The 13,364-nt window shown below is 39.1% G+C and overlaps 1 protein-coding gene across 1 annotated transcript in view; it reads left to right on the top strand.

Annotated features, from left to right (window-relative positions):
- UTP18 (UTP18 small subunit processome component) overlaps positions 1 to 13,364 on the top strand; it is a 32,105-nt gene that overhangs the window by 2,853 nt on the left and 15,888 nt on the right. Inside the window, exons 3-7 of the mRNA XM_036269778.1 lie at positions 707 to 805; positions 4,452 to 4,519; positions 8,459 to 8,547; positions 10,442 to 10,567; positions 10,668 to 10,842. Coding sequence (XP_036125671.1) covers positions 707 to 805; positions 4,452 to 4,519; positions 8,459 to 8,547; positions 10,442 to 10,567; positions 10,668 to 10,842 — 557 coding nt within the window. The remainder of the gene's footprint in view (positions 1 to 706; positions 806 to 4,451; positions 4,520 to 8,458; positions 8,548 to 10,441; positions 10,568 to 10,667; positions 10,843 to 13,364) is intronic.

The following is a 13,364-nucleotide window of genomic DNA, read 5'->3' as shown; positions in this document are numbered from 1 at the left end:
AAGGACTTTTTTGCATTTATCTTTAGATAGAGCAGGAGGGAGCGAGGGAAGAAGAGAGAGAGAGAAACATTGACTGGTTGCCACCCACACGACTCCAACTGGGGTGGGGACAAACTGCAACCGGCCAGGGCTCCTTCATAGTATTTTAAGGTTTGGTTTTTATATATTTAATTTTTGTTTTACCTGGAATTTATTTAGGTGAATAGCATAAGTTGTGTCTAAAGTCATTGTGGGTTTGAAATATTAATTCTTAAAAGAGTAAATTGTATAATCTGAAATGTTGGAGACTTTGTTTTGGGAAGAATAGAGAGAATGTGTGTCTGAGATGTTCCACATCTTGTGTCTGAGATGTTCCACATCTTACAAACCTTGACCTATATGGTTCAGTTAAAATAGTTTTCTCACCCTGGCCAGTTTTCTCAGTGGTTAGAGCATCAGCCTGGGGACTGAAGAGTCCCAGGTTCGGTTCCTGCTAAGGGCATGTACCTCGGTTGCAGTTTGCCCCTGGCCCTAGTTGGGGTCGTGTGGGTGGCAACCACTCGATGTGCCTCTCTCACGTCGATGTCCCCCACCCCATCTGAAGATAAATGCGAAAAAGTCCTTGGGTGAGGATAAAAAAAATAGTTTTCTCAAACTACTAAAGGTAATAATTGTTTATATTGTTTCTTTAAAATTCAATTAAAGCATGCTGTTCTGTTTTTTACAGGGTTGACATGATGAACAACCGTTTTCGGAAAGATATGATGAAAAATACCAGTGAAAGTAAACTTTCAAAAAATGAGCTTCAAAAGAGACTTAAGGAAGAGTAAGTATCCTTTTTCATATGATTGAACCGAGAAGTGTTTGTAACCAGTAATTTATTTTGTTTTGCTGAGTCTTTAGCTGTAATAGCTTCTTGGGTAGTATGATTTCTATTTTTAAACAGCATGAGCATTGCTATTAGAAGAAATGATTAAATTTTAGTATTTTGGGGGAAGAGGGAATACAAGTACAAAAAAATTTTGGAAAAATCTTGTAATCCCAGTACCCAAGTATCAGTGTTAATATTGCTTACTTGCTTGTTCATTTGTATAGGGTAAACCATCTCTTTTTCACGACTGTTAGGCTCTGTTAGTTGAACAGAGCTAGGAGATATATGTATATTTTAAAATAATGATTTTATATTGATTTTTCCAGTTCAAGCTTGCAGATCTTTTTTAAAATTGATTTTTGAAAGAGAGAGAGAAACATTGATCAGCTGCCTCCTACATTTGCCCTAACCAGGGCTAGAACTCGAAATCTGTGTATGTGCCCTGACCAGGAATCAAACCTACTACCTTTTGGTATATGGGATGAATTACAACCAACTGAGTCAGGGCCAAACTTGCAGATATTTAAAGATATTTAAAAATTTTATTTTTGTTTGTACTGACATTTAAAAAAATTCCTAGAGGCTTATTGCATTATCACTTTTTTAAAAAGTAGATTTATTAAAATATAATTTATAGTGAAATTCACTCTTTTAAAATATCTTTATGAATTTTGTTAAACACATAGTCATGTTAGCATTGCAACAATTAAGATAAGGAATCAAAATATAGAATATTGCCATCACCCCCCAAAATTCTTATATTCCTTTGTAGTCTACCCTCTCTCTCCAATTTCTAACCCTCTAGCCCTTGACAACCACTGATATTTTTTGTCCTTATAGATTTGTTTTTTCTAGTGTTACATAAATGAAACATAGTATGTAGTTTTTTGAAACTACATTTAGTGAATCTGTTATATTTCAGGTGTTACATTTTTTGGCTTTAGAAGGTCTTTTTAGTTTGAGACCTTGTTGTATTTTGTTTAGGCTACTTCCCTTTTGTTGTGTTAAACTCTGTTAAAATACTTGAATTATTTTTATTAGTTATTTCAACATCTTTGTGTGCTAATTCTGTTATGTCTGTCATTTTTGTGTCTGTTTCTATTGGCTGATTTTACTTCTGGTTATGGGTCACGTTTTTCTGCTTCTATGCATGTCTAGTAGTTTTTTAAAAATATGTTTTTATTGATGTGTTTAGAGGAAGAGGAAGAAAGAGAAGAAACATTGATGAGAGAGATACATCAATTGGCTGCCTCCTGCATGCCGCCTACTGGGGATGGAGCCCACAACCTGGGCTTGTGTCCTGACCTGGAATCAAACCGGGACCTCTCAGTCTATGAAAGGACTCTTTTTTTTTTTTAAATTCTCACCCAAAGATATTTTCTCAAATATCTTCAGATAGAGTGGGGGGTGGGCATCGATGTGAGAGGGACACATCTACTAGCTGCCCCAGCCAGGGCCAGGGAAGAACCGCAACCAAGGTACGTGCCCTTGGCTGGAATTGAACCCGAGACTCTGGTCCAAGAGCTGACGCTCTAACCGCTGAGCCAAACCGGCCAAGGCCATGGGAGGATTCTTAATCCACTGAACCACATCGGCCGGGCACGTCTAGTAATTTTGATTGGATTCTGAGGTGTGTGAGTGTTAAGTTCAGTGCCTGGATTTTTTTGTTTTTAGCTTTTAATGAATGTTGTACTTTGTGTTGGCAGGCTGCTAATTGGCTTGGAGATCAGTTTGATCCTTTAAAGATTTGTTTTTACCTTTGTTCTAGAGTAGCAAATTATACTCGAGGCTGGTTTAGTTCTGTTACTAGGTGTGCCCTTTCTGGGATCTCTACTGAATGCCAGAGTATTCAGTAAGGACCTTCTCTAACTGGTCGTAATTCAGATGTCTGAGCTTTGACATCGTGCAACATACAGCCTCTTAATAGTTCTTTGCCAGACCTCATGGAGTTTTTTGTTTTTTGTTTTATCCTTACCTGAGGACATTTTTCCATTTTTTTGTTCAGATAGAGTGGGAGGGAAAGAGGGGAAAAGAGAGAGAGAGAAACATCGACGTGAAAGGGACACATCGAGTGGCTGCCTCCCACATGACCCAACCAGTTGGGGACAAACTGCAACCAAGGTACATGCCCTTAGCGGGAACCGAACCCAGCTCTCTCTGGACTGCAGGCCAACGCTCTAACCGCTGAGCCAAACCGACCAGGGCTCATGGAGTTTTTATCCTGTGAGTGTGCAGCTTAGTATTCAGCAAAAGTGCCTGTGGATCCCTGTGCAGATTTCTGCAACTCTTTCTCTTCTGTAGTTTACTGCCCTTAACAATTGTAGTTGTCCCAGCCTCTTTCAAGTCTGGTCTTTTTCTCCTCTGTGCCAGGGTCTTTTAAAATGCCTTCAGGGCCCTGGCTGGTTTGGCTCAGCGGTTAGAGCGTCTGCCTGCGGCCCAGAGAGGCCTGGGTTCGGTTCCTGCTAAGGGCACATTCCTTGATTGCAGTTTGTCCCCGGCCCTGGTTGGGTCATGCGGGAGGCAGCCATTTGATGTGTCCCTTTCACGTTGATGTTTCTCTCTCTCTCTCCCTCCCACTCTGAACAAAAAATGTCCTCGGGTGAGGATAGAAAAAAAAAAATGCCTTCAGGGAAAAATCCTGGTGATGGTAGGGACTCACCTTGTTATTTCCCTTCTCTCAGGAACTATAGTACTATGTTGCCTGTTGTCCGATTTCTGAAAACAGTTTCATGTATTCTGTCCAGTTAATTTGGTGGGCTTGTCTGTACTTCTGTATTAAACAAAATGACTCCTTACGCTCTTTTAGATACCAGCCCTTCAGAATATAAATATCATGCTTCTCCTAAAACTAACTTTCTTTCAGAGTGGAACTCCCATTTTATTCAAAGGATATATGATGGAAGTTTTGTATATTGTTAGCAATTTGGTCATTTTGTTTCCAGACACATTCTTTCATATACTCTTTACTGTAGCATTGGTTTATAAGCACAAAGAGGCTTTTTTTTTTTTTACTTAGTCCAGAGACTGGGATGTGCTGAAATGAACAAATAAGACAACTATGTAACTAGATGTAAATAATTAACAACAAATATGTATCCAAGTGCCCTGTATCCAGGACTACTTTAGATAGAGGTTCATGCCCTGGCCGGTTTGGCTCAGCGGTTAGAGCATCGCCCTGCGGTCCGGAGAGACCCGGGTTCGGTTCCCACTGAGGGCATGTACCTCGGTTGCAGTTTGTCCCCGGCACTGGTTGGTTGTGTGGGTGGCGACCACTCGGTGTGTCCCTTTCACATCGATGTTTCTCTCTCTCTCTGTTCCTCTCTCTCCCTCCCACTCTATCTGAACAAAGAATGGAAAAATGTCCTCGGGTGAGGATGATAAAAAAAAAAAAAAAATTAATAGATAGAGGTTCATGAAAGTTTCCAAAGTAAGTATGCCTGGACTATTTTGTGAGTAGCCCTTCTGTTCTTAAAGATAGTAACTTCTTTGGAAGAGAATCTATACATTTTCTCACGGATGATCTTACCTATAGTCTTTAAATGTATCAAGCTCTGTGAACGTACAGTGGTTACCATTACAAATTTTTCATACTTTTGCTCAGATTCCAGCATGCGATGGGGGGAATACCTGCCTGGGTAGAGACTAATAAGCGGAAAACATCTTCTGATGGTGAGTATTGATACCTTTGTTTAAGTTCTATTCCTGTTCTGTTCTTATTTGAGTTTTAATTAAAACCTGGTGATGGTAGGACTCACCTTGTTATTTCCCTTCTCTCAGGAACTACAGTACTATGTTGCCTGTTGTCCAATTTCTGAAAACAGTTTTGTGTATTCTGTCCAGTTTTCTAGTTTTTATGACTAGTGGGTTTGTCTACACTTCTGTATTAAACAATTAAAATGACTCTGTTTTAAATACAACCTTTTTTTTAAAATATCTGGTTTTGAAGTCTACAATTTCTCTGAGGGAAGCCCTTTTACAACAACATAAGGCTTAACAGCATATTCTCAATTATAAGGCCATAATGGGTGGATTTTATGATTTTTTTTTCCTCAACAGAAAGAACTATGTTGCATTATGGCATAGGATTAAGGAAAAATGAATAGTATTGTTACTTCTTAATTCAGTCTCTTCTGAAGACATGGCAGCTAATCTAGTTGTCCAGTAGGAAATGGGATGTCTTCCTAAGGAGCACAAAACTTACTTTTCAACTCTAGGTTTTAAGTTTGGTTTTTACCATAACGGTTTTCTGCTTTTTAGATCTTTGAGTTTAGCTATAACTTTGAATGGCTTAGTCAAGATCTGATTTATGTGCTTGGAGTTACACAGTTTAGACTTGGAATTGACCTTTGAAATCCTTTAGGGAATCCAGAGTATGCCCTTTCACATAATTCAGGAGCTCCTTCCTTAGCATCCTTGATAACTGATGAATTTCTGTTTACTTACCACCATGACCTCTTCCTCCCTTCACCCTACCTGCTAATCCACACCTTTGCCACACCTGTCAGTCCTAAAGGTGGTAAAGTACAGGGAGCCCATACGAAGGAGCTGTTTGTTTTGTATAATGCTGTTGGGAAACTCAGTCTATTATTAAATAGAAGTTTATCTTCTGGTTTCCAGCCAGATACTTGAGGGAATCTTGGTGTTGTAGACTCACTTAATAAATCACTGCAAGATCTACAACATCTGTTAGATGATAATTTAGCTTCTGCTTAAATATATAATATATTCTTTCTTCCCCTTTTCTTTAAGAATTAATTGTTAGGCTCTGGCCAGTTTGGCTCAGCAGTTAGAGTGTCGGCCCAGGGACCAAAGAGTTGTGGGTTTGATTCTGGTCAAGGGCACGTACCTTGGTTGGGGTTTGTTCCGGGCCCTGGTTGGGGTCGTGCAGGAAGCAATCAGTCAGTGCATCTCTCTCACGTTGATGGTTTTCTCTCTCTCTCCCTCTCTCCCTCCCTCCTTCCCACTCTATCTGAAGATAAATAGAAAAATATCCTCAGGTGAGGATTAAAAAAAAAAGAACTAATTGTTAGGATTTTTTTTTTCTATTTTGAAATTGACTTCCCTACCCTCTGTAAGCCCTACCTTTTGAAGATACATAATTTTACCCCTCTTTCATATTAAAAAAACCCATTTTTCTGTTACTTGAGAAATCTCTTTCCAAGGTTTTTTTAAAAGTGTTTAATATTCCTTGTCATTTAACCTTCATAGAATCACAGCATTTTAGATCTATGTAATTATAGATATGATTATGCTGGCTGTTGAAACAGAAAACCTCTCTTTTCCTAGTGGCTTAATCCAGTAGAAGTTGTTTTTTTGTGTGAGTAAAATTGGGGTAGTGAGAAGATGATTATCTACTTTAGGGACCCAAGTTTATAGAAGTTCTATCATCTTTAGACTGGGTCTTTCAAAGTTGCCTAAGATGTTGACATCTAGTTGGCTTTATAGGGGAAGAGAGAGTGTCTCGCCCAAGGGAGGTGTTCATTGGCCTGTCCTGTAAGTGGCATATTGATACTTTCACCTACATTTTATTGGCCAGAGCTTAGTCATGAGGCCACAATAACTGCCTGGGATAACCAGGAAATGTAGTTTGACTTCGTACCCAGAATAAAAAGGAAATGGACTAGGTCAACAATTAGCCAGTTTGCTACCATCTGGGATATCTTAGTCTAACTCTTTCATTTTACAGATTGAGAAGAGTAAGATTCAAAGGTGAAATTGACTTGCCCAAGGTATATTTCTTCACAGTTATTTCCAACATGTTATTTGTTATTTTTATCATTGAATATTTTTCATTGAATATCTTTAAAAGAGAATACTTCTCCTTTGAACATAACTACAATGCTATCATATCATTATATATCTCAAAAATCAACAGTAATTCCTTAATATTATGGACTATTTTATTGTTGCTGTTTTAATCTCCCCCCACCCCGCACCCCACACTTTTTAGCTTGCTATGTATTCTACTTGGTCTTTATGGTGTTTTTGAATCTGGCTTAATGTCTTTTTTAAGTTTTGGAAATTCTTGCCTATTATCTCTTCAGATATTTCTGTTCCAGTCTACCAGTTACGTGTATGATAAATGTTTTTATTTTCAACATATTCTATGTTCTTTTCTTTATTTTTTCTCTTTTTCTGCTTTTTATACTTTAGTCTGGATATTTCTTTTCTGATCCATTTTCCAGACCATTCATTCTCCTACTAATTTTGATAGACTGTTAAAAAAATTCCTTTGGGATCTTGAAGTTAACTTATCTAGCTCAATTCTGATTCTTGTCTTTCATTATTATTATTTTTTTAAATCCTCACTCGAGTATATATTTTCATTTATCTTCAGATAGAGTAGGAGGGAGAGAGAGAAACATCTATGTGAAAAAGACACAACAACTGGTTGTCTCCCGCACAACCCCAACCAGGGCTGGGGACGAACCGCAACCGAGGTATGTGTCCTTGACCGGAATCAAACCCACAACTCATTGGTCCTCAAGCCAACTCTGTAACCTCTGAGCCAAACCTGCCAGGGCATCTTGTCTTTCATTATTCTTGAACATATTAACATTGTGTTTTTAGTTTATGTCTGAAAACTCCTTTATCTAGATCTCCTATGAGGATTGTATGTTTCTCCTTAGGTTTTTAAGGTAGTTAAATTACCTTATCTTGACCTAGTTGTATTTCATTGAGTGCTAGCTATTGTTTATGAAAAATAGTATTGATTAGAGGTCTAGGACAATGATATCTTACTCCAGCAAATTGTACACAGTTGATCCTTGAAAAACAGTTTTGAACTGCGTGGGTCCACTTATATATGGATTTTTTTTTTTTCAGTTGACCTGCGCCATTCATTTGACCCACACAGTTCAAACCTGCATTGTTCAAGGATCAACTGTATTTTTTTCTGGGTAGTTGATTGGACAGTGATCATTAGCAGTCTCAGAGCTTCTTTCTCCAGTGAGAGATTGTGAAGATTCAAAGCTGGCTTTCAGTTCCTGGAAAATTTTCTCATAATTCTTTAATTTCACCCTTAATTTTAGGTGTTGCCTTTTGTGTCCCCAATCCAAAACCTTACAGGGCTTTTAGTGCCTTTTCCCCCTCTTCTTAGCCCCAGGAATGTTTTTAAAACTCTGCTTAGCTTCACAGCTCTTTACTAGAATCAGCCATCATCTTTAGGGAAGAAACAGCCCTGGTAGTCTCTTTGAAGTTCTGATGTCCAGTTTGCTAACGTTGATCCTTCAGTCCACCTAAAGTTCTAGTTCTTTTTCAAGGGAGTTGTTAAGCTACATCTGCTGTCTGCCCTGTTGCTAAATAACTCAGTTACAGATTCTTTGTAAATTAAATGTTGACTTTCAACTTCATTTCATCTTGTTTTAGTCATTGCCTGTGAATGTGTCTTTCACTCCAGAGTCAGGCTTTGATTTTGACCATATATATTGAGCTCTGTATCATCTTTTTCCTCTATTTCAAATTTATTTTGCTGTTTTACTTTTACCAGCTTAAATAAAGTAGTTGAAGTTGGAGGCTGGAAAGGGAGTTGAAGTCTCAACTATAGACATTTGGGGTAGGCCACCTCCTTGATTCTAAAGATCAGCCTTGTGGGTTTGTTTGACCTAGATGAAAGTGACGAGGATGAAGATGACTTGTTGCAAAGGACTGGGAATTTCATATCCACATCAACTTCTCTTCCTAAAGGAATCTTAAAGGTGAGAGTCAGTGGAATGGGGCCTATCCAGCTAATTACTTCTGAAATTCAGTATGCTTCCCAGTTACAAATGTATGTATGGATTCCTTTTGTCTGTGGGATTAAATGTGTTTGCTGTCACTTTGCCATGGTCAATACTTACACTAGTTGTTTATCCATTACAAAAACTATCAAGAAAATTAAATTATGTCCCTAGGACTCTTTTGGGAATTCTATTTGATTTCTCCTTTTACGTTTCTCTTTTTCTTTTCTTTTTTTAAAAAATATATTTTCATTTTTATTTTTAGAGAGAGGAAGGGAGAGAGTGATAGAAACATCAATTGGCTGCCTCCTGCTTGCCCCCTACTGGGGATCAAGCCTGCAACCTGGGCATGTGCCCTGACTGGGAATCGAACCGGGACCTCTCAGTTCATGGGATGAAGCTCAATCCATTGAGCCATACTGGCCAGGCATTGTTTTTCTTTGTTTCTGTTGGCACCAGCCTAGTTCATACTGCTGTCATCTGTCACCCCATTTGCTGTAATAGCTTTGTAACTAGTCTCCCTACTTCGTTTTTACTTCCTCGTAAGCTATTCTTCATATAGTAGCTAGAGGGGTATTTTAAAAATAAAGCATCAGGTTATGTCACTTTTCACTGCTTTTAAAATACTTCTAAATTCCCTATCATAGGCTGCTCTGCCCTTCATGATCTGGCTTCTGCCTACATCAAAATTTCATCTCAGACCTTTCCCCCATATATCTTACTCAAGCCATGCAGGCCTTATTTCTGTTTCTTGAATGAGCTGAGTCCTTTCTTGCCTCAGAACCTTTGCTCTTGCTCTTGCTCTTCCTCTTCTTTCTGCCTGTCTATTCTGCCTGCCTGTGTATTTAGATGGGGAAGGAGACCCTATTGTAAATTGTTAGGCAACAGAGTGGTTCTGTCTCCCCCCACCTTAAGAACACAATTCACCGAGCTCCTCATAGGGTGAATTCACCTCCATTGAAAATGTACTCACCATAAAAATGTAACGTCAGTGGTTACAAACAAAGAAATAACTGAATATAGTTTGAATGATGCATGAGATTGTCATTACTTTAAATGAACAACCATGCACTCTGGAGAGAAACATGGGAACGACCACATAGTGCCTCTTTGTGCCATGAATGCCAGGGTACTTTTAAATAAAATATTCTTGGAGGTCAAAGTCTCCTAACACAAATAGGGTGTATCACAGAAGGTCATGGCTTTGATTCCTGGTCAGGGCACAGGATTTGATTCCCTCATCTGGGCACGTAAGGGAGACAAATTGATGTTTCTCTCTCACATCAATGTTTCTCTCTCAAAAATCAATAGAAACATACCCTTGGACGAAGATTAAAATTAAAACATTCAAATAGGGTGTATCTTGGGGGAATGACTATATCTTGGTACTCCAAGACCTTAATGATTTAATCCTCTCATTTGAAAGATGATAAAAATGGCCCTGGCCGGTTTTGCTCAGCGGTTAGAGCGTCGGCCTGCGGTCCCGAGAGACCCGGGTTCGGTTCCCGCTAAGGGCATGTACCTCGGTTGCAGTTTGTCCCCGGCCCTGGTTGGTCGTGCGGGTGGCAGCCACTCGATGTGTCCCTTTCACATCGATGTTTCTCTCTCTCTTCCTCTCTCCCCCTCCCACTCTACCTGAACAAAAAATAGAAAAATGTCCTCAGGTGAGGATAAAAAAAGAAAGATGATAAAAATGGGTTATTGTGTGGTAAAATGACTTGCTAGTTGGTAGCAGAACTGTGGTCTTCTGGTTACCATTCCGGTGGGTTTTCTTCTGTAGATAAACCACTTTATAATGTTTTTCTTTCATGTTCTAAAGGAAATAATGTTAACCCATTTGAATTGATAAAATTCCAGCTTTGTTTTTTCTTAGATGAAGAACTGCCAACATGCAAATGCTGAACGTCCTACTAGTGCTCGGATTTCTTCTGTGCAGTTCCATCCTTGTGCACAGGTGGTGATGGTTGCTGCACTAGATAACTCTGTGTCACTACTTCAGGTATGCATTTTTAAATGAAGATTTGCAGTGAAAAGTGTTTACTATCAGGATACAGGGTCCATGGAAATAACCAAAAGGCATGTTTTGTACTTTCTCACAGGTTGATGGAAAAACAAATCCTAAAATTCAGAGCATTTACTTGGAAAAGTTTCCGATCTTTAAGGCTCGTTTTACTGCTAATGGAGAAGAGGTTTTAGCCACAAGTACCCACAGCAAGGTGCTTTATGTCTATGATATGTTGGCTGGAAAGTTAATTCCTGTACATCAAGTGAGAGGTAAGGTTTCTGTTGAACATATATAGCTGGTCATGCCCCCACTCCCCAGCCCACAGCTAAGTTCATTTAATATTATTTACAGCCACTTATTTTCCTCCCCATAGTATTCTTTTTCTTTTTTCTAATCCTCACCTGAGGATATGTATTTTCTTTAATGTTTTTATTGATTATTTTAGAGAGAGGAAGGGAGAGGGAGATAGAAACATCGATGTGGGAGAGAAACATCGATCGGCTGCCTCCTGCATGCGTCCTGTTGGGGGTCAACCTGAATATGTGCATTGACAGGGAATTAAACCCACCACCTTTTTGGTGTATGGGACAGTGCTCCAACCAACTCAGTCATACTGGCCAGGGCTCTTAAAAATATGTGTGTGTGTGTGTGTGTGTTTTAGAGAGAGGAAAGGAGAGAAAGAAACATCGATAAGAGAGAAACATCAATCAGCTGCATCCTGCACTCTCTTTCACTGGGGATGGAGCCCGAAACCTGTGTGTGCGCCCTGACCCGGAATCTTGCAGTCCTTGGGAGCCACACCAGCTGGGGCTCTCTTTTTTGTTTTGGTGGTACATGCCCATAGCGGGAACTGAACCCGGGACTCTCTGGTCCACAGGCCGACGCCTAACTGCTGAGCCAAACTGGCCAGGGCTGGGGCTCTCTTTTTTTAAAGAGACTTTTTATAAGTTTATTTGAGCCAAACTGACAATGTATGCCAGGGAAGAAGATCTGAAATCCTCCCTCCCCATAGAATTCTTAAAAATAAGTTTCTTTAGTTTTAGTATTGTTTAGAAAATGTCATTGCGTTGTTGAGATAATGTTTTATTGAAAACAGTGAACTGACTTTACATCAAGCACTAAAGGGAAAATCATAATTTGGATAGCTATATCCTCCTAGATCAGAAAAGCAGTTGCAGGTACTTGTCTGTAAAATTAGCAATTAATGCAGCAGAAAGAACATGAGCCTGGGAGCCAGAAGACTTGGGTTTCACTTCCATGGACAAGTTATTTCACCTCTCTGCTATTCAGGAGATGTGGCTACCCTCTAGTTCTAGTGTTTGTTATAATAGAATTTTGACTTAGATTTATTTATTTAAAAAAATTTTTTTTTTCTTTATTGATTTTATAGAGAGGAAGGGAGAGGGAGAGAGAGATAGAAACATCAATTTGCTGCCTCCTGCATGCCCACAACCTGGGCATGTGCCCTGACCGGGAATCGAACCTGTGACCTTTTGGTGCGTGGGTCGATGCTCAACCACTGAGCCACACCAGCTGGGCTGATTTACATTTAAAGGAAATAAAGCACTGCTTTTAAAGATTGTAATGTATTTTAAAGCATGAGCTACTTAAAAGTTAAACTTTTTATCCGGTGTTAATTTGTTTCTTCTACCCTTCCCATTCTTCCTTTGTACTTTCCTACCCCATTACCACAAAATATAGCAACACCTTCATGAATTCTTTGGGAACCAAAGCCCTTGTAATAAGATCGGCTGGGGGCTAGCATTATAAACCCTGGGAGGTGGTGCTGGCCTGTGCTGCAGGCCTAACTGGCGGTATCTCTGTTAAACTGTGTGGGGTGGGCTGTGAAGGATGGGGTAGCTCTCTCTCCAGCCTGTTTTCTGCTAGTGAAAAAGGCCAACTTTAGAAACATTTCTGGCGTTTATTCTCTAATTTTCTCTTTTCTATTTCTGACACCTTTAGTGATTCTTTCCAAGTTGGTTTTTAGTTTATCTCATGCTTTAAAGTGGTGTTTCCCAAATGTTAATGTGCATGGGAATCACCTGGGGATCTTGTTAAAATGCAGATTCTGAGTCTGTGGGTCTGGGATGGGGACTTACTCTGCTTTTCTAACAAGCTTTCAGGTGGCGCTGATGCTCCTGATCCCTGAACCTTACTTGGAGTTGAAAAACCTTAAAACCATCTCCCTATATTGAAATAGAAAATGGTGTAGTACTTGTTGTTTTTACATATTCCATTAATCAAAAGGAATAGGCTTTAGTTTTTCCTTGCATCCTTTTGGGAAAAGCAAATGAGGGGTTGGCCAAGAAACAGTTAGTGACGTTTACCCTGGATATGCTGGTAACATCATTTATCTTTTCCTCTCAAAATTTTCTCTTTTCTTCCTCAATAAGTATAGCTTGGTAATAATGATGACAGTTATAGTAATGATAAATTGTTTTTGTGGTGATATGCTATTGAACACTATTCTGAGCCTTATCATTAGAAAACACTATAAGTAACTCAAGAAGTTATTAATTAAGGGTATTAGAATAAGGGGGAAAAGGCTGACTTAGGATATGCAAGCCTTATACATATGCAAATTTGAAAATTGAAAACTACAGAATTGATGCAAATGATACATTCATTAATTGTTGGATTTGATAACCTGGGGTTCATACTGTGGGATCCATGAACTCTCACAATTTTATGAATAGAATTTAGGGTCCATGAAGTTAGATGGGAAAAATATTACATCTTTATTTTTATTAACCTCTAACTGAAATTTAGCATTTTCTTCCATTATAAATGA

The sequence above is a fragment of the Molossus molossus genome, unplaced genomic scaffold (genome assembly GCF_014108415.1).
Source record: "Molossus molossus isolate mMolMol1 unplaced genomic scaffold, mMolMol1.p scaffold_m16_p_19, whole genome shotgun sequence".
Taxonomy (NCBI): Eukaryota; Metazoa; Chordata; class Mammalia; order Chiroptera; family Molossidae; genus Molossus; species Molossus molossus.
The sequence above is the reverse complement of the archived record's forward strand: the minus strand, read 5'-3'. Positions and strand labels throughout refer to the sequence as shown.